This window comes from Platichthys flesus, chromosome 1, assembly GCF_949316205.1.
Source record: "Platichthys flesus chromosome 1, fPlaFle2.1, whole genome shotgun sequence".
Lineage (NCBI taxonomy): Eukaryota > Metazoa > Chordata > Actinopteri > Pleuronectiformes > Pleuronectidae > Platichthys > Platichthys flesus.
Window position 1 is genome coordinate 1,260,593 of NC_084945.1, and position 22,640 is coordinate 1,283,232.

Below are 22,640 nucleotides of genomic sequence, written 5' to 3' on the forward strand. Positions count from 1 at the left end.
AGAGAATGTTTGTACAGTATAATCCCAGTGACTCGTTTATCAGGAGCCATCTTCCACCTCCATGTCTGTTATTAACCAAAATGCCTGTTTCCTGTCTCTGGGTTTTCCCTTCTCTCTCTCCAGGCTGCTGGAGAACTTCTTAAACTCTCAGCATCTATTATTATCATCTCATCTACTTTCTGATCAGTGTTCCTGCCTGAGACACCAGCCTGGGTCCACATGGACCTGAGTGTGAGGCCCAGCTTCTCTCCAGAGGTCTCAGACTCAGCTGCTGGGGTCAAGCTGCTGGGACCAACGGAAGGGGGAGGATGATGAGATCATTATTGTTCATCATTATCAATGACTGAATAAAGATGGATGACACGTCTCCACTCCACAAAGGAAGCGAACTTATCTCAGATACGACGTCAACATGTGAGGTTAACACAGAATCATAAGACCCAACCTGGTTTGAAGGGTTCGTTCAGTTAATCTAAAACCCAATGATATAAAACATGAATGAGACAATGTGACGTCACAGAGGAGACTTCAAACTGATTAGTAAACACACAAATAAAAACACTTCCTCAAGTTTTTAAAAAGTCAATCTGACAGTTAATCAACAACAAGTTAAACACATGAATGTAACTTTGAAACGGATGAACGTGTTGCGCTCACCGTGCGCGTTCCTCCCGCACATCAGATGCTCGTACACCTGCAGGAGGCCCCACAGCTCCGGGTCGTTGTTCACGAGCCCGTCCAGCAGCTCCGCGCTCACCGGGCTCCACGGCCCCCCGCAGCCCCGCTCCTGCTCCTCCTCCGCCGCCTGCCTGGCCTCCTGCAGCGCCCTCCTGGTCACCTCCTCCGCCAGAGTCTCCAGACAGGCCGCCAGGCACACGGCTGCGTACTCGTGCACTCGCACTGACACGCGCGTGTCCACCATCCACCTGAAGAAGCGGCCCGCGGACAGGGTCAGGCCGCAGCGCGCGGACTTGCCCCGCTGGCGCGCGGTGTCTCCGGAGCTCATGCAGTGCTGGGACACGGCCCTGACCGCGGAGGAGACGCATTGCTCGGCCAGACTCCAGCTCAGCACCAGCCTGACGGCGCTCTGCACCTCCAGGCGCGTGCACCGGCTGTGGAGCTCGCTCAGCCGCTGCGCCTCCCGGGACACCCGCAGCAGAGCCCTCCCCAGCAGGGCGGACAGCCGGCGCACCGCCTCCCCGGTGAGGGACGCGCCGGGCACTTTACGCACGACCTCCCGCAGGTCCTGCTCGCTCCAGGGACACTCCTCCAGCTCCGGCAGGCACGGGCACTTGGCCAGGATGTCCGCCGCGTCCTCCGGCAGCGTGCTCACCGTGTCCCAGCTGCCGTTCCTGCTGCTCAGAGAGCCGGCGTGCTGCCACCAGGCTCCCCGCTGAGGAGTGCTGGTGTGCGGCGGAGACTGCCCCGACCTGCCGGAGGAGGACAGGCTGAGGGACGTGCACGGGTCCCCGGGCACATAGCCTGGATCCAGGGTCAGGTCCTCCAGGGTTCTCAGCTCCAGAGCGCTGCACATGATGGAGGAAGAGTTGAAACCACAGAGAAGAAGCAGACCAACGTTCCCATCAAACCTCAGGAGCTGGAACCAGGAGCAGCACGAGACTGAGCCAGAAGTCCCCAGGACACCAGGAGCTTCACTCTCATGGACCAATCAGAGCCCAGCAGCAGGTGACTGCTCCACAGCGCCACCGTGAGCTCACCGCTCAGACTGACTCGTGCAGGAGCTGAGCAGGTGAGGCCTTCTTCATCTTCATCTTCATCATTTGGTTACAACTTTAAAAATAAAACCATGATAAAGGTGGAATTCAGATCTTCTCCCAAAGATCAGAAACTTAGATCCAACAACAAACTTTATTCTAATTTCATGAAATCTGAATTGGTTGGTTTAAGGTTTTAGTTGTGATGTGCAGCCGGTGGAGATTTACAACACTGCTTTCTTTACAAACTAAATTAATTTAATATAATTATAAACATAAAAATGTAGTTTATTCAGATTTAATCTTGACTGGATGATACCAACAATCTTAGAAACACACTTTCACATCATTTCAACATGTACAGCTGTGAAAGGTTCATGTCATGGCTTCTGATCAAATGTGGTGAGAAAATAAAATACCGGTAAATCTCAGTCTCGAGTCTAATTGTGTTGTTTGATCTGTTCTCTGTAATAAAGACATGTTTATCTGAAGCTTAGCATAACTGAGGATTAGCATCACTTAACAACACTTTGTAAATCACACTAAATTGATGAATCTTTGAGATTTACAGACACAGGAGAGATGAATTTTAACGCTTAGTCAGAACCAGGTTCTCTACTTGTATCCAAGCTCTAACCCGCAGGCATCTTAGTTCCACAGTAAAACATCTGAATGACCATTTTCTACAACTTATTTTTACAAAGTAAGTCTTTGGTGCTGTCACTAGTTTTGATTGCAACAGATTTATGCTGCTGGTATTTGTTTGTCTCACTATGATAATCTACATTTAAAGAGTCATTGGTAAAAAAGACCTCAGTCCACAATGCTCGTTTCACAGATGAAGAGGTGGTTGTGGTTCATGTCAATATTCGCTTCTTAATATGTATATGAATATTGAGGCATTTTAAAAACTCATTGTTCTTTGGTATAATGACAGAAGAAATCAGTTTTCCAACAAATTAGCTCAATGTAAACTAAAATAATTCTGTTTTTAAATTGAGGATTTAAGTCTCTACATCAGGATGCAAAACCAAATGCACAAATCTGCAATTAATCAAATTATGAACCAATTGATTCAGTAAACTGAGGCTTTCTGGAGCGGTGACCCACTGGAAACAGGTTTTATTTATTGTTCTTACATCCTGAAAGAGGGAGAGAGAAATGCAAAGTACCTGGAAAGTACCAGTTCAGTGAATGTCCAGGTCGAGATGGAAATCACTGTAAATGAATCAAATGTAAAACCAGTGCTCTATTAAAGATTAAAAAAGAGTAAGAATCACGCAGACAATCAAGGATGATAAAAGTTGTATTGTTTCACCTCCAGATTTTCATCAACCTCTTCAAAGTCCTGGGAAAGTTTCTGCTTCTTTAAACTTATAATAAAACTGTTAAATGTTTAACTTGAATTCAAACGATCCGGAGTTCCACACTGAGATTCAGTCAAACGTCATAAAAGCCAAAACATATTCACAGAATTCAAAGTTATGGCCTCAAATCACAAGATTTTTCGATCTGATTTTCTGATCTAAAAGTTCAAATCATCTCTTTTCTGCTCTAAAGAAAGACATGCTTTACCTAAACCGACCAAAAGAGGTCGATCTCTCACTATTCCTAAGCACAAAGTGAGTTTCCTTCTCTGTAATGGAGAAACTCTTCTACAATACTGAACTCTCTAAACACAAAGTCCACAGAAGCTGTGACGTCTACTTCCTGCTGAGTTTCTTTAAGATTAAGAACCAGGTTCACTCCACGCTTCAAGCTCCTCGGGGGGAAGGCAGCAGAGACTCCGGGTCGGGACCAGGACGGGTTTTAAATGAGCTTTCTGTATCAGGACAAAACAATAAATTACTGAGAGATCCACGTATTTGAAAAGAGCTCAAAAGGTCTGGATGTGTACAATCGTAACAGTGAGCCAGCTCGCTGCGTCAGAGGAAAGTCCCGTCCAATCAGATCCTCTCAGTCCCTCTGCTGTGCACGGACGTCACACACATGAACTGAAGCCGATTCAAATAAGGCATTGAGACGATACTACAAAAAATAAAACTGTAACTCTGCTAGCAAACGATTTACAAAGGCCGAGCATCAAACATTCTGTTCTCTGACGAAACTTTACAAAACTAGAAAAGGTTTATTTTTGTGTCTTGTGAAGGGCGGAGCTTCTTCAGGCGTCTCAGTTCCCAGGTGACAGGACGTCAGATGAACTCCTGACGTCTGTCGGCTCCTCTGATCTCACGGAGTCTGGGAACCAGCACAGATCTTCACTGATCACGAACTGTGTTCATGAGAAGTGAGAAGAACCACTGAACAGAGGAATATGAAGTGGAGGGTAAAGAGTGAGTGGACCTGTTCTGTACAGGTCGAGGTTTTCACTCCTCTGAGGATCATCGATCGTTTGACCTGTTGTTCTGTCAACTGACACCAGATCACAGATGTATCAACGTTTTACATCCACGACATGAAAAAGATTTAATAAAAGAAAGAATATTAAAAAAATTAAAGCGGTACGTTGAGAATTTCTGACTTTAACTCCCAAAGATTTACTACACTTCCCACAATGCAACTGATTCAGAACAAATTTAGCTGAAAATCACAACAGACTGTAAATAATGAGGGACAACAAGACGGTTGAAGCTAAAGCGTCTCCATCGCCCCCTGGTGGCCGGCTGCATCGCCCCCTGGTGGCCGGCTGCTGAGTAACCTCCCTCTACCTCTTTATCAACTCACACTGTGTTTCCATCCACATCTGAAAAAGGGACAGAAGTTTTAAAATGTTGCTGCTGTTGCTTTGCCTGAAAACAGATTTTCTGCTGTTGACAGATTAGATCTTCAACGTGAAACTGAAAACACATTTTAAAGCAGTTATTGCTCGACACTGTTGATCTGACTGATAATTCTGTTGTTCTCCTCCAAAACTGACACATGATCAAATAAACAAAGATGGAACTTCGTGAATCAATCACCGCGAGTCGTGGTTTCATGAAACATCCGGCGTCTGTGTTTCCTCTGGGGCTGAACTCCAGTTCCGCTTTGGCAGCTCGACTGGAAAACCGTCCTCAGCCGCCGACAGACTCCCAGAGTGAGCCAGGACCGAACCGGGCGACGCCCCCTGGACTACAGGCGCAGACAGAGTCCGTGGGACGCCGCTGGAGGCGTGGTCAGTGCTGCGGGAGGCTTGGTCAGTGCCGCGGGAGGCGTGGTCAGTGACACGGGAGGCGTGGTCAGTGCCGCTGGAGGCGTGGTCAGTGCCGCCAGCTGCAGAGGAGTCAGGGGAGAGTGTATCTGCAATCCGCCTAGAGGTGGCAGCTGCTGCATCTGGTCTCACTCCATCCCCATGGGGGTCCGGCAGGGACGGCTGATCCGCTGTGAACACCGCTGGGCTCCCCGGGGGCTGATAAGGCGGAGGCCCCATCAGCGGAGACCCATCGGGGCTGAGCGGCGCCCGGCTGTGGATGATGATGGGGTCTGGAGAAGGTAGCGGAGCCTCCTCTGCAGCTTCCAGGTCCCTGGGGTCCTTGGAGGGGCTCTGGTCCGGGGATATGGAGTCGGGCTGGTGGGAGATGATGTGGAGGCTCAGTCCAGCTCCGGGGAAGCTGCTGGCGGAGGACGTCTTCACTGGGACCGGACTGAGCAGCACCGGCAGCTCCTGGCCCAGAGGCTTCCGAGGCAGCTCGTCCGGCTTCCCTGGAAACAACAGGAGCAGATACAAACACACAAGTTGTGAGTTGAGGTTTTTACTTTATGAAGACGATACATGAAAGAAACTAAACATCTGTTTAGTTCAAACAGCTGTGATGTCACTCGTCTGTTTGTGAGCTGCTGTTTGAAAACCTCACTTTGTCCAGCGCCATCTTGTTTTGTTTTAAGTAACCATATAAGAGGAAGCGGTTTCAGCCACTTCCTCATTTTATTCAGTTTCTGGACTCGGAGTCTACAAAGATCTTTATAAACAGTCTCTGATCAGTAGTGTCATAAACAGGAAGAATGAGAGGAACTCTGACTTCCCCTCTGGCGCCCCCTGCAGGTCACAACGGTAAAGATAGAGAGTACCTCCCTGAGCTCCTCTGACCCATATCACGTCCTTATGTAGAAATGTGTGTTCACATCACACACTTGGTTCTGTTTAGAACTACAACTTGTATTCTTGCATGAATTTGAGTGATTTTTTCAAAGTAAGGTATCAGTATAGATACAGTGACTCAGGTTCTGTGACTCAGGTTCTGTGACCCAGGTTCTGTGACTCAGGTTCTGTGACTCAGGTTCTGTGACTCAGGTTCTGTACCTGGAGGAGGAAAGTCCAGCTTCATTTTCCTCAGTTCAGACATGGAGGCCTGAAGCTGCTCCACGATCACGTCGTCGCTGTAGAAGAACGTCTGAGCGATTCTCTCCTGCAGGAACTCCCTGAGCTCCTCCAGAGACATCTTCACCAGACGTTCTGCACAAACAGGGAAATAAGAGTCTGGATATATTTCTATTGTTGATCGGAGCAACTGCAACAAAACACAACGTCCTCCTGGGGATCGGACAACAAAGTATCACACATTATTATCACACATGCAGATGCACAGTGAACAGCCAGTGCTCTCAGAGACTGATGATTATTTGCATGATTATAATTTTAAGTTACCTCGTATGTTTTGTCTTTTGGAACAAATACGTCTAAACTATGATATTGAGAATTGTTTTTAATTGTATCTGATGTCAGGAAGTCGTCCTGTGACCCTCCTCCTGTGTCTCGTGGCCAGCCGGGGGGGTCTAGACCCTTAGTTTGGGAACCACTGAGGTAAAATATTCAGCCGGAGCAGATGATTGATGTTCTGTGTGGAACGTGTGGTCGTCTCTTACTCTTGTGAACCTTCAGGACGGTGTAGGACATGGCGGTGAGCAGCTTCTCTCCCTCCAGGATGAAAATGTCCCACAGACGAAGGTTCAGGGTGAACGGCGTCTGTAGAATCACAGACACAACACGTCCCCACATTACTGCCACTTATCTCCACGTTCATGCAGCCCTCGGTCCTGGCCGGAGTCAGGAGGTTTGTTTGGTTCCTTCCCAGACCTCAGGGGCCCCGAGGCCCCTCTGAGCCGAGCAGGGAAGTGCTGACAGCAGCCGAGCGCTGCCAGACCTCCACCACAGGATTGTGGGCAGAGGAGACTAATAGCAGCTCAGCCTAACAGCTCCTAATGTTCTGATGTAACATCCCAGAGCTCAGATATCACCAGGAACTGTTTCTGCTGAAATCATGAAATATTATCACACGATAATTTACAGTTTTTCTTGTGTCAGTATTTCTTGGGAAAACTTGCAGTTTGGTTTTCAGGCTGAATTTAACATTAATCTGAAGCTTCTGTTGAAGCTGCTGTAGGTGGCGCTATCACCTGGAAGCTACGCTAATGCTAACAATGAATCTAATATATAAACAGTGTGGAGACATTGAACATACATTTTTAAAGGATACAGCAAACATAGAGGTTTTCATGACCTTGTTCAGTTGAAGCCCAAGTGTCCTGGTAGCCCCCTGGTGGCTGGCTGCAGTATAGGTCATGTAAACCGTGTCTCATCCATGTTAGCAGATGGGACATAGACCAACCTAAGTAAAAATCTTTTACACGTCTCCACTGTACTAAAATTAAACCTTCGATACAAACAAAACTTTCTTGAGTCTGTGCACCAGTGATCATGGAGTAGAGCTGTGGTATCAAGGTCCCGCCCACACACAGTGAGTCAGTCTCATCTGTCAATCATAACCTCTCAGCCTGTTGTTATATCATCAGATATCTAATAAGAACCAAACTGAGATAAGAACGACCTGAAACATTTAGTTAACGTCTACTTATTGTATGGTCCGTGTCCCATCTGCTAACATGGAGGAGGCAGGGCTTATGAGCTATTCTGCAGCCAGCCACCAGGGGGAGATTGAGGGTTAAGCCTCATGTCAGGGAGCTGTCATGTCACTGATATCTTTTTGTTGCTTGACTGTTTTCACATCTGGATGGAAACAGGACGTGAGACGTGAGGTGGACAAAGATAAAGAACATGAATCGAGAAGGTTCCTCTCGCTGTCAATATAAACACCTAGCCAGCCACCAGGGGGCGATCAAGACGCTTTAGCTTCACTTTTAGAGACTCGTCGTCTTTCTGTATTCACAGTCTGTGGTTTTTGCCAATTAAAGATTATCTTAACAAAGCTGCATTAAGTATAGTTAGTTTGTTTGGAGTTTGAATATCAGGACCTTTCGTGTGGTCGCCCTGATGCACCTTTTCCTCCAGAGAAATATGCGCCACCTACTGTTCATCTTGGGAAACCAAGCTTTTTTCCCATCTGGATGGAAACAACACAGGTTGAGATGAGAAGTGGATAAAGATGGAAAACATGGATCAGTTCAGGTTCCTCACCCTGTCAATGAAACACTGCAGGAACCATTTAGTGGAGTAGATCCCTGCAGACATCTGCTCCCTGTCCTGAGAGAGGAGAGAGACGTGGAGGAAGTGTGAGGATCAGTGAACTCACAGAATCTCACATGAGACGTCATCACAAAGGGTTCATCGCTCTCTGTGGTGAAACTCTTGTGTAACTGTGACCTCACCAGATGTTTCTTCAGTTTGGGGAGGAGTTTGGAAATAATCTGATCGTGATGTGTCTGGAATCGCTGGAGTTTGGGAAACCCGGGAACAAAAAAGCCTTTAGGAAAAGAGAGAGAGAGTTTTTAATCTCACGTAATATAAATCTGAAGAAGCCGTGACCAGGGAGCAGCGTCCCGATGAGGTCATCTCACCGTGCATGCCGTGCTTGTGATTGGTCAGCAGCTGCGACAGGGCCCAGAAGGCGTCCTCCTCGTTCATGAACATGAGCAGCAGGGCGGCGATCTGACTCATCCCCTGGCAGTAGCTCACCTCCTGCAGGAAGCAGGAAGTGACATGAAGCACATCCAGTTTCCACAGATGATTTTATTATCACCTCAACAGAAATAAAAAGGTAAATGCAGATCCTGAACGACTGCTGTGAAGGTCCCTGATCAGACCTTATTACTTTTGATTTCATAATTAAAAATATGATATTTTTTAAGGGGGGTGGTTGAACAAAGTCTTTTGAGTCATTAAGAAATAATTAATGATGAATAAAGTTGAAAAATGTGTTTAAAATGTTAAACAGGAATTAAAATTTTTCTTGTGATGGAGAGAAAACCAGTTACTTACTGAGTTGTAGACTGAATACGCTGAGAGGACATGGAAGAGGGACTGCTGCCTGAAGAGAGGAGGAGGGGAGGGAGGAGAGGAAACAAGGGAGGAGGGGAGAGTAGGAGAGGTATAAAAGAACGTAGGATGAAGGGAGTAAAAAAGGAGGAGAGGAAGAGAAATGATATTCAATAATCCCATGAATCATGTGCCACTGAGGCCGTGTGATTCAAACGGTTCCTACAGAGAACCATCAACAGTTCTGTCTGAAACACAGTCTCATAGAGAACACAGAGAACCAAGAGACCTGCATAAAGAGAACACAGAAGAGAAGAGAACAAACAGAACACAGACAAGAGAAGAGAGAGAACACTTCCTAAACAGAGAACACAGGACGGAGAGAACTCCACCTCTTCTCTCTGTCTTTGTGAAACCCTCGGTTCTTTGCAGAGCCTCTGAACTCGTATTAAATATTGAAAACTGCCCCAGATTTTCCACCTCCGCTCCAGAACCGGCCTGCGGTCTATTAAACTGTCAGTGACATCACAGCCCTTCAGGATCAGGTTCTCTCTCTGGGCCCGGTTCACTCCCAGGTCACAGTGTCTCCACTTCTCTTCCTCCTCAAATCATCTGAACTGAAACCCTCCACATCACAGCCTGGACACGAAGCGACGCTGCATCACTGTCCACTGACCTTTGACCTCTGAGGATCTTCACAGACACTTTTTCATGTTTGAAGGAAGAAACTGCAAATTGATCCTGTTACACATTAAAGTTGAGTTCATGTAAAAGGTTCCAGAAGGTTCTGATGCTTCAGTCTCACTCGGGTATGATCTGTAAACTGATTCTAGGGCTGGAAGGTTCTGGTTTGTGTTTCTAGTTTGACCAATCAGGTTTGAGCAGCTTTGGTTGTCCACAGTTCGTGTGGAGAGAAAGGGGGGGAGACACATTGACTGGAATCAGCTGTCGGTTTTTAATTTATCTGCATTTAATGTCTAGATATATAACTCCTTCAAACAGCATCACTGTGTTGAATGTGAGAAGCATTTGACTTGTGTGATAGAGAAACTAGTCACATGGTGAACAGTGTAGAGAGAAGACGGAGTCGTGGCCCAGATCTCAACCATCTGAGGACCAAAGAGGCTGATTCACCATCAGCTGACAGCCAACGAGCTCCCTGATTGGACATGAACTGGACGCTACTGAGTTTATATCTGTAACTAGAACATCACCCAGTAGAGTTCTGACCCACTGTCCTCTGTGGAGATACTGAACATCCAGCACTCGTCTCTTACTTGACTCCGAAGCGGTCCATGAACATCAGGTGGTTTCTGAAGGTCCGGTTGATGTCCAGGTCGATCTGTTTGATCTCAGACGAGTAGAGTCGGGCCTGTTCCTTCATCCTCTGAGGAACAACAAGAGGAGAACTTCAACCAGGAGCCTTCAGATACAGGTGAGTACAGAATTCATAATAAAACCTTGATTGTCTTTTGTGTGAATGGATTTTTACAGCTTCTTGTGTCTGCTTTGTAAATCCTGTTTTAAAGGAGCTGTATAAATAAAGTGAATATGATTATTAACACACTGACCTCATACTTGCCCTCGTTCTCCCTCTTGACCCGCTCCACATCCAGCAGCAGGGCCCAGGCCCGGCCCCGGAGCTGCAGCGGGACGCCCTTATAGACCCGCTTCACCATCTGACAGCCAGAGAGAGAGGAAGAGGAACATCAGCACCGAGCCAGAAGGGTTAGAGAGATGAAGATGAGAAGTGTAACCACCTACAGCTCGCCCACGACACTGTTCACAGGAACGAGGCAAAGGGTTCTCACATCCCTGAGCGAACAGTGTGTGTATGTGTGTGTGTGTGTGTGTGTGTGTGTGTGTGTGTGTGTGTGTGTGTGTGTGAGTGTGTGTAGCTGCTGTGAATATAACATACACTGGTTTGTTTACCTGTGTGGGAGGGATGGATTTAAAATACCTTCAACGGTGAAAGCCACATGTCGGCAGCTCCGCACGTGTTTGAGAGTTTTGGTGATTCACTGTGAAATGTGACCTACAGACACTTCACACTCTGTCCTGTGAATAACAGACCTTTTAAATAAAGATCTAATAAAGAGCTGCTCTGGTCTGTGCCACTCACCCGGTCACTGCTCTTGTATTTATCCCACTTCTTCACCATCTTCAGCCATTTCTCTGTTCTCTCTATCTCCAGCTGCTTCAACTGTCAATGAGACAAAATGCACAGTTAGACAGAGAGACAGACGGAGGGACCGACAGACAGACAGACAGACAGAGGGACCGACAGACAGACAGACAGACAGACAGAGAGACAGACAGACAGACAGACAGAGAGAAAGACAGAGACACAGACAGACAGACAGACAGACAGACAGACAGACACAGACAGACAGACAGACAGACAGACAGACAGACAGACAGACAGACAGACAGACAGACAGAGAGAAAGACAGAGACACAGAGAGACAGAGAGACAGACGGACAGACAGAGAGAGAGAGAGAGAGATAGAGAGATAGAGAGACAGACTGACAGACTGACAGACAGACTGACAGACAGACAGACAGACAGAGAGACAGAGAGAGAGAGACAGACAGGTGAATAGACAGGTGTTAAATTCTAATCTGTCAATAAGACTGTATATAATCCAGCTCCACCAGCAGCAGCTACAACACGAACATCAACATATAATAATATATCAGTCATTAGGACAAAACACATTGACTTTAATACTTTGACTGAAAAGGTAAACTGTGTAGGCTTTAGTGCCATCTAGTGGAGGAGTTGCAGATTGCAGAGAGTTGATTTGTGACATCTCCGGAGTCTTTACCTTTTCTTCATGAGCCGTCCGGGCCGGTAGTTCGTCCTCACTGGAAAAATAATGAAACAGAATCAGAAAACAAAGTTGACAGAGACGGCTGCACAGCGCCACCACCAGGAGGGACAGTGTGAGACGGGCTTACTGCATGAAGCCGAATCGGTCAGTGACTTTGTAGACGCTGTAGTCGGCATCTTCCCAAGGGTCGATCTCCACCCCCCCCTGCCGGCCCTGGAAAACACACACACACACACTCTATTTAGTTCAATATAGTAAGTAGTATAATTATATATATATATATATATATATATAATTATTATTATATCATCATATTGTTTGCCCTCTAGGGGTCGGGGGTGATTTGCTGCCTCACATAAAAGAATAGTTCTGGGTTACACATCCACACAAACACACGAGCAGCAGTTAACACAAACACCTTCAGTCAGTCAAACTGAACTCGACAGAGAAACACAAACATCAACTCAGCTGCAGCTCTGACGTTTGGATCATGGAAAATCCATTTAAGCACCAATCAGGTTCCAGTGTTGACACAACACCGAGGCCACTGCTGAGTGGCTGTCTGCCTGACTGGACGGCAGCCAATCAGCCTCCTGCTCACAGCGAGAGGAGGGGGGGGGGGGGGCTCCGAGGCCCCTGAGGCCCCGGGAGTGATGTCAGCGTCATGAAAGTGAGAACACTAAAAATACCCCCCCACTCAGGCAGTTTGGAGACATCGAGTGTCGGAGCCAGATTTGAACTCAAATCAACCAGTGACTGAATCCAGGATCAAACTGGGTTCACACTCCCAGTGAGGGTTGAGACGAGCGAGGTCGGACCTCGAACCTTCACGGGATCTGACCTGAATGTTTCAAGTATTAAACATCCGGTGAAATAAACATATGATATCGAACTTGTCTGGATTTTAAAAATGGATGAAAAAACGACCCGACCTGAGTTACAGATGTCGTTGAGTCGTCCCGTGAGGAGACAGTTGGGCCTCGGGGGGGTCAGTGTCAAGTCAGTCAGGACACAGTGTGTCACTGCTGAGGCTGTGGTGAGACAGACCCCCCCCCCCCCCCCCCCCGTCATCCCGCTGCCCCGAGCTGCTGAGCTAAATTTAACCTCCGACCAGATCTCTCTGTTTATCGTAGTTTATCTGAATGTTTTTCATTTCTGATTCTAAGAGGATAATTCAGGTTATTACACAACGTGTTATTAACACACTGACAGAGTACTCACCTCCTCCTACACACACACACACTGCCCCCCCACACACATGCAGAGTACACTGAACCTCCTTCTCATGCTTGTTTTTTTAACCATAAATCACCCAAGTGTAAACGCTACCTCCTACACACACACACACACACACACACACACATTAAATCATCCAAACATGTAGTTCTTTTAAATGCTGACGATAAAAAAATATTAATATTTCATATAAATTAAAGATAAATATCATTATTTCTTCTGGTGTAAATCTTGGACGAGCTCCTGCAGTAGTACTGTTGTATAAACATGTAGTAACTCACCGTGTCATATTTCAAGATGATGTCCGCGCGTTCCTCTGCGATCAGAGTCTCGATGTCTTTCTTCATGACAGAGTCTGCAGAGAGAGGACAGAGGAAACATCTCAGCAGCTGCAACCAGGAGTCAGGACGATGGAAGGGGAATATATTGAGGAGTAATATCTGAGAAGTGGTTTCCAGTGAGCATCGTTCTGCAGGTTTCATCCATCACACAGATTAAAAAAACACAAGAAGACTGAAGAGCTGCAGAGTCAGAAGGTTTTATAAGAATCCCAGGAAGTGAAGCTTCTTGACTTCCTCTGCTCACAGGACGTGTTATGACATCATCACCTCTATCTGAGCTACTTAAGTCTCTTTTAAAACAAAGCACACAATCCCAGCTGGATCCAGACGGCCGCTGGTAGATCATCCCACCACAAAGCAGCGAGGGTATTAATCCAGATTAATCTACTTCCTCTGTGCAGGGTCCTCACCAATGACCGGTCGTTCTCTAGACACGCAAACCATGTGGATTAGGAATTTCTCCAAAGCAGGATTATGTAATGAAAGTGAGAACAAAGAGAAACGTGAGGATCCACAGCAGCTGGAGGACGGAATGAGTTCAGGTTCCTTCACATTTTTTGTAATCATCAGAACGTCACTGAGGTTCCATAAAACCTGAAGAACATGAGAACTCACAATCATCTGCAGCAAGTTGAGGAGTGGAGCTGAACTGAGATCAGTTCAAAAGACTTAAAGTTTATTAAAAACCAGAGTTTATCTCCAAAACTCATCAGGAAACTTTTACAATGTGAAGAATTCTGAACAGTTCTGTGGATTTGTTACAGCAGCAGCTCTTCAGGTTCAGGAAGCAAAGGATCATGGGTAATATCCAGTGTTGAGTGGGGGGACGCAGTCAGATCCCAACACTTCTCATGTTAACTCTCCTGATTCCAAACCTTCAGGGTTTTGGGAATTGTTTGTTTTGATGATTCCTTCTGTAAACATCAGATCCAGGAGAGTTTGGGTCATTGGGTTGTTGTCGGTTCAGATACTTTGGTTTTGGTCACATGATGCTTTGATCCATCAAACCCTGAAGAGATCAAAGTCACGAGGAGAAACTGTGGAATCTGGTTTCAGACCGGCGGAGGCTGTGCAGACGCTCGGACTCAAACCCTGAAGCATGTGGCCGCGGCTGCATGTGGTCAGCGCCCGGAATCCCAGAGGAGCCCTGGCTGCAGGCCCGGAGGAGGGTGGAGGCCCGGAGGAGGGTGCAGGCCCGGAGGAGGGTGGAGGCCCGGATGGAGGGTGGAGGCCTACATGCAGGACGCGCTCCACCTGACGGGACAACCAACAGGCCAACCGACAAAGCCGAAAATAAGACTTTTTCTCTGGTTAGCTACAAAAACAAAGCATGATGGGTGATTTATCCACAGAGCGTCCACCCATGATGCATCTGGTCTGAAGTGATGACCTCATTAAACTGGACCTGAGTCAGATTTCACTCCTGTGACTTGTGGACGGAGGTGGAAAGAGAAAAATCCTCACGTTCAAACTCAAGATACTGAAACACAGCTGCCTGTGGTGAAGAGTCTGACTTCATGAATCAGTTTCTACAGATCCACTGAAACCAGCAGCATCCTGTCAGGAGAACAAACATCTCCACCTTCAGCTGAGGTCGTTTCATCCTTTTAAATCTGAATCAAATCAAACACACGGTTCACGTCCGACCTGGTGGAGCTGCTACATCTCACTGACATGAGCAGAGACCACAGACCTGGAACCCGCCAGTGACTGTCTGAACTTTAACAGACGCAGAACCACACTTTGAAGAGGTCACCAGGAGAGAAGGTTCACCTGAGTGGAGCTGGACCATCTCGTGTGTGTGTGTGTGTGTGTGTGTTAGTGTGTGCGTGTGTGTGTGTTTTGCAGGCCACAGCTGATGCTGCCTTCACTGTATCCCAGACTGATGCGTTCACGGACCCGGTTCCTCAGCAGCTCCGCTCGGTACCGACTTGCTCCGCGGGGCTCGGATCTCGCTTTCTGCGGGTCCACAAACCCGGGGGCTCCGGCGGGATGAGCGGAGATTCTACGGTTAGTGACGATGCTACGACCTCACGCGAGATCATTTCATTCTAATGAGAATAAAACACAGAAGAAAATAAAGATAACAGAGTGAATAAAGGAGAATAGTTACCGTGATGCACCGCGGCGGTTCTGTGTCTGCTGTGCGGGAACAGAGCTCCGAGCTCCGGCTCGTCAGGAGCATCCTCCGGTCACAGAGCGAAGCACCGGGATGACAACAATAGACTCATCCATGGGTACACACACAGACGCGCACACGCGCACACACGCTCTAAAACACACTTACACACACACACACAGGCTGAGTATCACACACACGCGCAGACTGTGCCACAAACACTGCCTCACACGCACGCGGACCGAGCAGCTCGCGGGTCCTGGTCCGAGCCGCAGCGGGTCAGACTGGAGCCGCAGCAGCCGAGAGAGACGCGTCAGATCCGGCCTGAGGGACACAGAAGCTCCCCGCTCTGCCGACCTCTGCTGGAGAGAGCCGGTACTGCAGGCTCTCTGTCTGTGTGTGTGCGGGTGTGTGTAGCTGTTCTCTCTTTGTAGCTGTTGTGTCTGTTTGTGGTCACTTTGTGTTGTGTGTCTCTTTGTATTTGTAGTGGTTGTGTGTCTCTTTGTATTTGTTGTGGTTGCTGTGTCTGTTTGTAGTGTTTGTGTGTCTGTTTGTATCTGTTGTGGTTGTTGTGTTTGTTCATTTGTCTCTTTGTGCGTAGATGTTCTGAGGAGATCCAACATGAAACCAAACATTAAATAACACGATGGAAGTGGTTTGAGTTTATTGAGCTTATAAAATATAAAGTGAAAAAGTGTCGACACAACAAAACACGATGCAAAGCTCAGAAGTTCAAAAAGCTCAAAAAGCTCAGAAAAGACTTGTAGTGAATTTGTGAATAAAACTTTGATTCATGAAAAAGCTTCAAAACTAAAAACAGGTTCAAATCAAACAGGAAATAAAATAAATGAATCCAAGATAATTAATTAGTGCAAACAGCCGAACTTCACAAGTTCACAACACAAGAGTGTGATTCACTCACATGTTCACAAACAACAACACAAATAAAGCTACACAACCTTTCTCATTCTGTCTCCTCTCCAATCACGTCCCTGAAAATCCTCCTCGTCTGCACGTAACAAACTGAATCTCTGTTCCTGTTCTTCTCATATGTTCACCTTCGAGTTCCTGAGGCTCCAATTACCCACAAGTCCACGCTTCTGAGCTGGGGGGGGGGGGGGGGGGGCGTCTTCATGACATCCTCCCCTCAGCTCTCAGTTCGGCCAGGCGTAGTCGAACAGGCCGTTCTCTCTCCACAGATCACAGCGAGCGGCCGAGTGGTTGGGAGTCACCGACAGGCGGCCGGACAGGAGAGCAGTGGCTGCTGGGAACTCAGGCCACGCCTTCTCCATCTTACCTGCACGACAGAGAGAGAGTTCAGTTTCACGTTCAGAGGAAACGAGAACGAGTCTCACGGGTCGGAGTTCAAAGTTCCGTGAGGCTGTTTATTTACATTTCAAAACACTGAACCTTCCGGGTGTTAGGGCCATGCCGAGGAAAATCCTGGTTCAAGGATAAAGTCGTAACGTTATGAGAATAAAGTTGTAATATTACAAGAATAAAGTCATAATGTGAGGAAACGTAAAGTTGTAGCTTTCCGAGCATTGAGTCGTAATTCAACAAGAATAAAGTCTTAAGAGAACGAGAAGTGAGTTCTTATTTAACAGAAACTAGATTGTTTCTGTAAAATGAAGTGAAACTGCTTTTCACTGATACCACAACTTGATCCTCTCTTTTAAATTTAAAGAGGAGGAGGAGGTAGAGGAGGAGGAGGAGGAGGAAGATGAGGAGGAGGTAAAGGAGGAGTAGGAGGAGGTAGAGGAGGAAGAGGAAGAGGAAGAGGAAGAGGAAGAGGAGGAGGAGAAGGAGGAGGAGGAGGAATGATGATAAGCAGGAGGAGGATGAGGAGGAGGAGGAGGACGACGAGGATGAGGAGGAATGATGAGGAGGAGGCGGAGGAGGAGGAGGAATGATGATAAGCAGGAGGAGGATGAGGAGGAGGAGGAGGAGGATGAGGATGAGGATGAGGAGGAATGATGAGGAGGAGGAGGAATGATGAGGAGGAGGAGGAGGACGACGAGGAGGAGGAGGTCGAGGATGAGTAGGAGGAGGAATGATGATGAGGAGGAGGAGGTAGAGGAGGAGGAAGAAGATGAGGAGGAAGAGGAAGAGGAAGAGGAAGAGGAAGCGTAAGAGGAAGAGGAGGAGGAGGAGGAATGATGATGAGGAGGAGGAGGAGGAAGAGGTCGAGGATGTGTAGGAGGAGGAATGATGATGAGGATGAGGAGGAGGAGGAGGAGGAGGAGGAGGAGGAGGAGGAGGAGGAGGAGGAGGAATGATGATGAGGATGAGGATGAGGAGGAGGAGGATGAAGATGAGGAGGAGGAGGAGGAGGAATGATGATGAGGATGAGGATGAATAGGAGGAGGAATGATGATGAGGATGAGGAGGAGGAGGATGAAGATGAGGAGGAGGAATGATGATGAGGATGAGGATGAGTAGGAGGAGGAATGATGATGTGGAGGAGGAGGAGGAGGAGGAGGAGGAGGAGGAGGAGGAGGATCGTCATCACCTGTTTTGGCGAAGGTCACGAGGTGACGTGTGATGACCTCCTGGAATCTCTTGTCCCCGTCGGACAGAGGCGTCCCCAGGACGGACTCCAGTCCACTGAAGAAGGCCAGGGCGTCCAGGCGGTGGAAGGCGAAGCGGCTGCTGAACGGCAGCAGGTCGCTGGTGGCGCTGATCGGTCCGGACGGCGTGTGAGTCACCACGTAACGGTACACCGGGCTCGTCAGTGCAGCTGAGGCAACAGACAGATGTGAGATGTCGGGACATAAACAACAGACGCTGGAAACTGGAGTCTGTAGAATCACAGGTTGAAAATGTAATTTACCTGCAGCCAACCCTGCCAGCTCATTGTTGGGACACGTGACCCGGATGTCGGACGCCATGGTGGTGTACGCCCACTCCGGGCAGCGGTCCACGGTGGGACAGGTTCCAGAGACCGGATACAGGTCCAACGCATCTTTAGGGAGAGTCTTATTGAAGGGCTCGAGTTTATCTGTCGGGAGGAAACAGGAGACGTTCAGGTACAGAGATACTGAGAACAATGAACACGGAGCTCATCATGGTTTCCCACTGAGACTGGTACCTGTCACAAACCACCTGTAGTCCTCCCACGTCCACCTGGAGATGTTCTCAGCCGGAGGTCTGGAGAGAAGACACACAGTCCGATCAGCCGACAGGTCAGCTGACAGCGACTCACCTGAACCGGCTGAGCTCTCACCTGAAGTCCATCTCCTGCTCAGTCGACCCCACTACCAGAGGGACGTCGCTGTGTCCTCCCTTCGTCCCCCACACCTCCAAGGTCGGAGCTTCCAGGACGAATCCGTCCACCACCGCCACCGGGCCGATGAAGTGCCCTCTAGTGGGGAGGTCTGTCATCCCGTCGGGGGCCCACAAGGGGTGCTCCTGCCACGGGATGGCCTGGGGGGGGGGGGGGGGGGGGGGGTCATAGTTGAATTAGTGTGTTTGGGAGAAACCATCTTTTAGAAAAAACGTATTTAACGTCTACTGTGTTTTTTGTTTGTTTGGTCCATGTCCCATCTGCTAACATGGAGGAGGCAGGGTAAACTACAGCCACCAGGGGGCGATCCACATGGTTTGTCTTTACTTTTGAGAGCTGTCATGTCATTGACCTTTACTTACAGTCCATGAGGGAGCTCAGAGAAGGTACCTGACCGTGGCAGAGTGCAGGTTTCGTACCTGCAGCACCTGAGGGACAGACAGACGTCGGACGCAGCTCAGGTCCTCGCACTTCGTCCTCTTTAGGAAAACCAGGTTGTCGGACTCGGCTTGTTTCAGGGGCACGTCGCGGACGTACGGGCCGCTCATGTCCACCGCTGCCTGGAAGAGACCCTTCGCCGGCTGGGACGTCATCAGGGTCCACACTGAGGTTCCATGTCCACCACCACACAGAAGGTTTCAAATATGAATTAACGATTGTTCGACTTGTTAACTGTTTGTGAGTTAAAACAGAATGAAGCTGCTAACTCTTACGTCTGAAAACCTGAAAACCATTGACACATTTCTGATTTAAAATATGAATCAATACTCAACATATTGATTTATAATGAAAGGTTCAGTGCGTAGTATTTAGTGACATCTAGTGGTGAAGTTGCATGTTGCAGCTCAGGCATCATAAGAACCCAAGGTTCTTGCTTTGTCCATTTTGGGCGACTGTAGAAACATGGTGGTACAACATGGCGGCCTCCATATAAGAGGAGCCACTCTCGATGTGTATATATAAATATATATAAATATAAAAAGCTCATTCTGGGATAATGAAACAACACTTTGTAGATTCAGGTGATTCCTGAATTTGATCTTCATCGTATTTGTTTTTGTCAAAAGATCCTTTAACCTAAATCTTACACACTGGACCTTTAATTATCAATTAAAGATCCACTTTTTGAATCTCCCCTTTCTAACCATTGCATAAAAATGTTTTGCAGTATAAAACATTTACTTAAAGTAATGTCTCTTCAGACTCATAGTGCGTCAGTGACCTTCTAACTTGTTCTCTTTAGTACCTGAGCTCTGTCCAAATATGGTGACTTTCCCTGGATCTCCCCCGAACGTGCGGATGTTCTTCTTGACCCACTTCAGAGCCGCGATCTGGTCCATGAGGCCGTAGTTCCCTGTCGGGGACGGAGGGACGGAGGGACGGATGGACGGAGGGACGGACAGAGGAGGATCAGTCAGTAACGAGAAGCAGACTTTATGGGACCTTGTTAATGGTGTCCCATTTACTTCATCGGAAAAAACATCTCGCTAAGAACTAAATTCATTTCATTAACATGGAGGAGATCCCATCACACTAACATTCTAAACAATGAACATGAAAATGTTGTGTGTGTGTGTGTGTGTGTGTGTGTGTGTGTGTGGACGGACCTGAGGTGTTTGTTGGAGAACCTTCTCTCAGCATCTCCAGCGCCAGGAAGCCGAAGGCGTTGAGTCGGTAGTTGAAGCTGACGTACACCACGCCCGTGTTGGCGGCCAGCGTCTCCGTGGGGGAGTAGCAGGGCTCCCCCCCACTGAGCGAGTGCAGGTGTCCTCCGTGGATCCACACCATGACGGGGAGCTTGGCGTCCGGCTGCAGCGAGGGCGTCCACACGTTGAGGTAGAGACAGTCCTCCTGGCCCATCACCTTCCCCGATCTGGACATGGGACGCACCTGGGGACACATGCTGCGGAAGCGTCCGGCGTCCGTCACCCTGCTCCGGCAGGTCGGGTCCGCCGGAGGGGCCCAACGCAGCTCGCCAACGGGGGGGGCGGCGTACGCTATCCCCTTAAAAGAGTAGGCTCCATGGTTCTGAAGAAGAAGGAAGAAGAAGGATCGAGATGCTGGTTGACATGTTGCATGTTTACTTTCTACTTTCTACTTTGTGTATAATAAACTCACGTGTCTTCCTCTGAACTCTCCGCAGCTCGTGGACACCTGGGCGGCAGAGGGCGGCAGCGTCTGGGCCACGTAGGCCAGGTAGGTGGCGAGGGCGAGCAGGGCGAGGACGCCGAGGCCGATGAAGAAGATGCAGCGTCTGGACAGAACCAGGAAGGGGCTGATGTAGTGTCTGTGGCGGACGTACTGCACCTCCTCCTCGTCCTCCTCCTGCACCAGGTAGCGGTACTCGGTCCTCGCCGGGACCTCAAACGCGTCCTGGTTCATCTCCGCTCTGCGTCAGAAGAAAGGAACGGAACAGGACTGACCTCAGATCAGATTCAATCTGTTCGACAGCTGCAGGAGAAACGAGGAAGAAGAAGACGGACGTGAAACTGAACTGTAAACTGAATTTGTTGCTTTCAAAGACAAAGAGAGGACAGAAAGTCTTGTCCTGTGTTGACACTTCAGAACTCGTCCTCGTCTCAGTGAGTCGTCCTCAAACTCTTCTCCAACATTCTGTCACTTTTTAGAGTTTGTGTGCTGAGCTTTTATAAACTAGTTAGAAACTGTGTTCATCCACCTGGTTTATCTGCACTGAAGTTTTGATACTCAATGTTTTTCATCACTTGTCTCAGAGTCTGTAAAACAGCCGACGATCTTCAGACCCAGTCGGTGAGTTTTCGTTTCCTTAAATAAATCAAACATTTGTACGACCTGTACAACATGAACATGAACATGAATCAGAATTATCTTCTGATTCTCTCACTGCGGATTAGTTTTGTTTCAACTTGTTCAGGTGTACCTAATAAAGTGACCACTGGTTATATTATGATAATATATGATATTATGACATTAACAGGAGATATTTTAAAATGAAATATAACTTTTTAACTTGTCCTTGGCCTTTCTCTCGATATTTTCGGAGGGACATGTTTTTATTAACTAAGAACAATGAAAAATCGTGCGTTAAATTTAACACTATACATTCCATGAATTCTACAGAAACTATTTTAAAATAAACTCAGTCTAACACGTCTTCTTCTTTGGTTTATTGGCCAGTAGCGTTATCTCCAAACGTCAAAGCCAAAGCTACATTCTCTGATTCCAGTTTTTATTATTGTGATGTTCATGTTTTAACTGTTATTTTGTGTTTTTACTCGTTTTTTGTTATTTGTGAAGGATTTTTAACTTTGTTTTGAGAAGTGATACATAGATATAATTATTATTTTTAGTAGTAGTAGCAGAAGTATTAGTATTATGTATGTTGATAAAGGTTGTGAGTATTTCTGATGAAGTGAATGAAGTAATATTTTAGATTGTGTGTTCACATCCTGTAACGGAACAGAACGTGTTGAGGCGCAGAAACACAAGAAGGGAATACAACACATGAACAATAAACTAACACAACAACACAACAACAACAGATTAATGAGTTCTGTCAACACAACGAGATGATAAACTTCAGTTTGTCAAGTTTGAGCTCGTTTCCTGCAGAAAAGAGAAGAAGAGATAAAGTGAACTTTATGCTGAAGAACTTCTCTCACTCTTCTTCTTCTTTTCTCTTCTTCTGAAGAATCGTTTCTTCTCTTTCTCCCTCAGACACTTTGAAGTTAAAATGGGATTTACTCACCATGTCCCGTCTCACGCGGTATAACAGTTGACGCACCTAAGTTGTTTTCAGGGTGGAGCGCGCACCGTGAGCGCGCATGCCCGGCTCCTCCCCCCTCTCAGTCACATTTAAAGAGACAGTACACGGAGACGAACTCGCACTGTTTGTGCTTCAGGTCAAAAAATAGAAACACAAATATTCGTAGACTCCGAGT

General features: G+C 47.5%; 2 protein-coding genes and 1 pseudogene across 5 annotated transcripts; all 3 read right to left on the bottom strand.

Annotated features, from left to right (window-relative positions):
* LOC133956616 (ankyrin repeat and BTB/POZ domain-containing protein 2-like) overlaps window positions 1–2,135 on the bottom strand; it is a 12,835-nt pseudogene extending 10,700 nt beyond the window's left edge.
* An 873-nt stretch (window positions 2,136–3,008) lies between these two features.
* Window positions 3,009–15,878, bottom strand: LOC133956786 (USP6 N-terminal-like protein). The gene is made up of 14 exons (XM_062392097.1): window positions 15,429–15,878; window positions 13,256–13,329; window positions 11,866–11,951; window positions 11,733–11,772; window positions 11,027–11,107; window positions 10,476–10,583; window positions 10,182–10,291; window positions 8,908–8,956; window positions 8,487–8,607; window positions 8,298–8,392; window positions 8,107–8,172; window positions 6,558–6,657; window positions 5,995–6,147; window positions 3,009–5,396 (listed from the first exon to the last, which is right to left on the bottom strand). The coding sequence occupies exons 2-14, from the start codon at window positions 13,319–13,321 to the stop codon at window positions 4,690–4,692; spliced, it is 1,782 nt and encodes a 593-aa protein (XP_062248081.1). The 5' UTR covers window positions 13,322–13,329; window positions 15,429–15,878; the 3' UTR covers window positions 3,009–4,689.
* Window positions 15,879–16,073: 195 nt separating this feature from the next.
* si:ch211-71n6.4 (para-nitrobenzyl esterase) lies at window positions 16,074–22,504 on the bottom strand. 4 transcript variants are annotated; one of them, XM_062392076.1, is made up of 10 exons: window positions 22,448–22,504; window positions 20,839–21,109; window positions 20,328–20,748; window positions 19,967–20,074; window positions 19,140–19,324; window positions 18,661–18,860; window positions 18,526–18,584; window positions 18,268–18,435; window positions 17,947–18,174; window positions 16,074–16,731 (listed from the first exon to the last, which is right to left on the bottom strand). In XM_062392076.1, exons 2-10 carry the CDS (start codon window positions 21,100–21,102, stop codon window positions 16,589–16,591), a joined length of 1,776 nt encoding a protein of 591 aa, XP_062248060.1. In that variant the 5' UTR covers window positions 21,103–21,109; window positions 22,448–22,504; the 3' UTR covers window positions 16,074–16,588. The 4 variants fall into 4 exon arrangements, with proteins under 4 accessions (XP_062248060.1, XP_062248042.1, XP_062248051.1 ...); XM_062392058.1 differs by having other exon boundaries at window positions 20,839–21,171; window positions 22,448–22,501; XM_062392067.1 differs by having other exon boundaries at window positions 20,839–21,171; window positions 22,362–22,465.
* Between the last annotated feature and the right edge of the window lie 136 nt (window positions 22,505–22,640).

Bases quoted from the DNA above. Each gene is read 5' to 3' on its own strand.
- LOC133956786 (XM_062392097.1), bottom strand. From the start codon at position 13,321: ATGAAGAAAGACATCGAGACTCTGATCGCAGAGGAACGCGCGGACATC. The intron at 8,608-8,907 runs GTAAGTAACTGG...TGCTTCCTGCAG, and splicing joins CGTATTCAGTCTACAACTCA to GAGGTGAGCTACTGCCAGGG. The intron at 6,658-8,106 runs GTGAGGAACCTG...GTGATTCTACAG, and splicing joins TGCAGTGTTTCATTGACAGG to ACGCCGTTCACCCTGAACCT.
- si:ch211-71n6.4 (XM_062392050.1), bottom strand. From the start codon at position 22,450: ATGGTGAGTAAATCCCATTTTAACTTCAAAGTGTCTGAGGGAGAAAGA. The intron at 18,861-19,139 runs GTACGAAACCTG...CCCCCCCCCCAG, and splicing joins CTGTCCCTCAGGTGCTGCAG to GCCATCCCGTGGCAGGAGCA. The intron at 18,175-18,267 runs GTAAATTACATT...CTGTTGCCTCAG, and splicing joins GCTGGCAGGGTTGGCTGCAG to CTGCACTGACGAGCCCGGTG.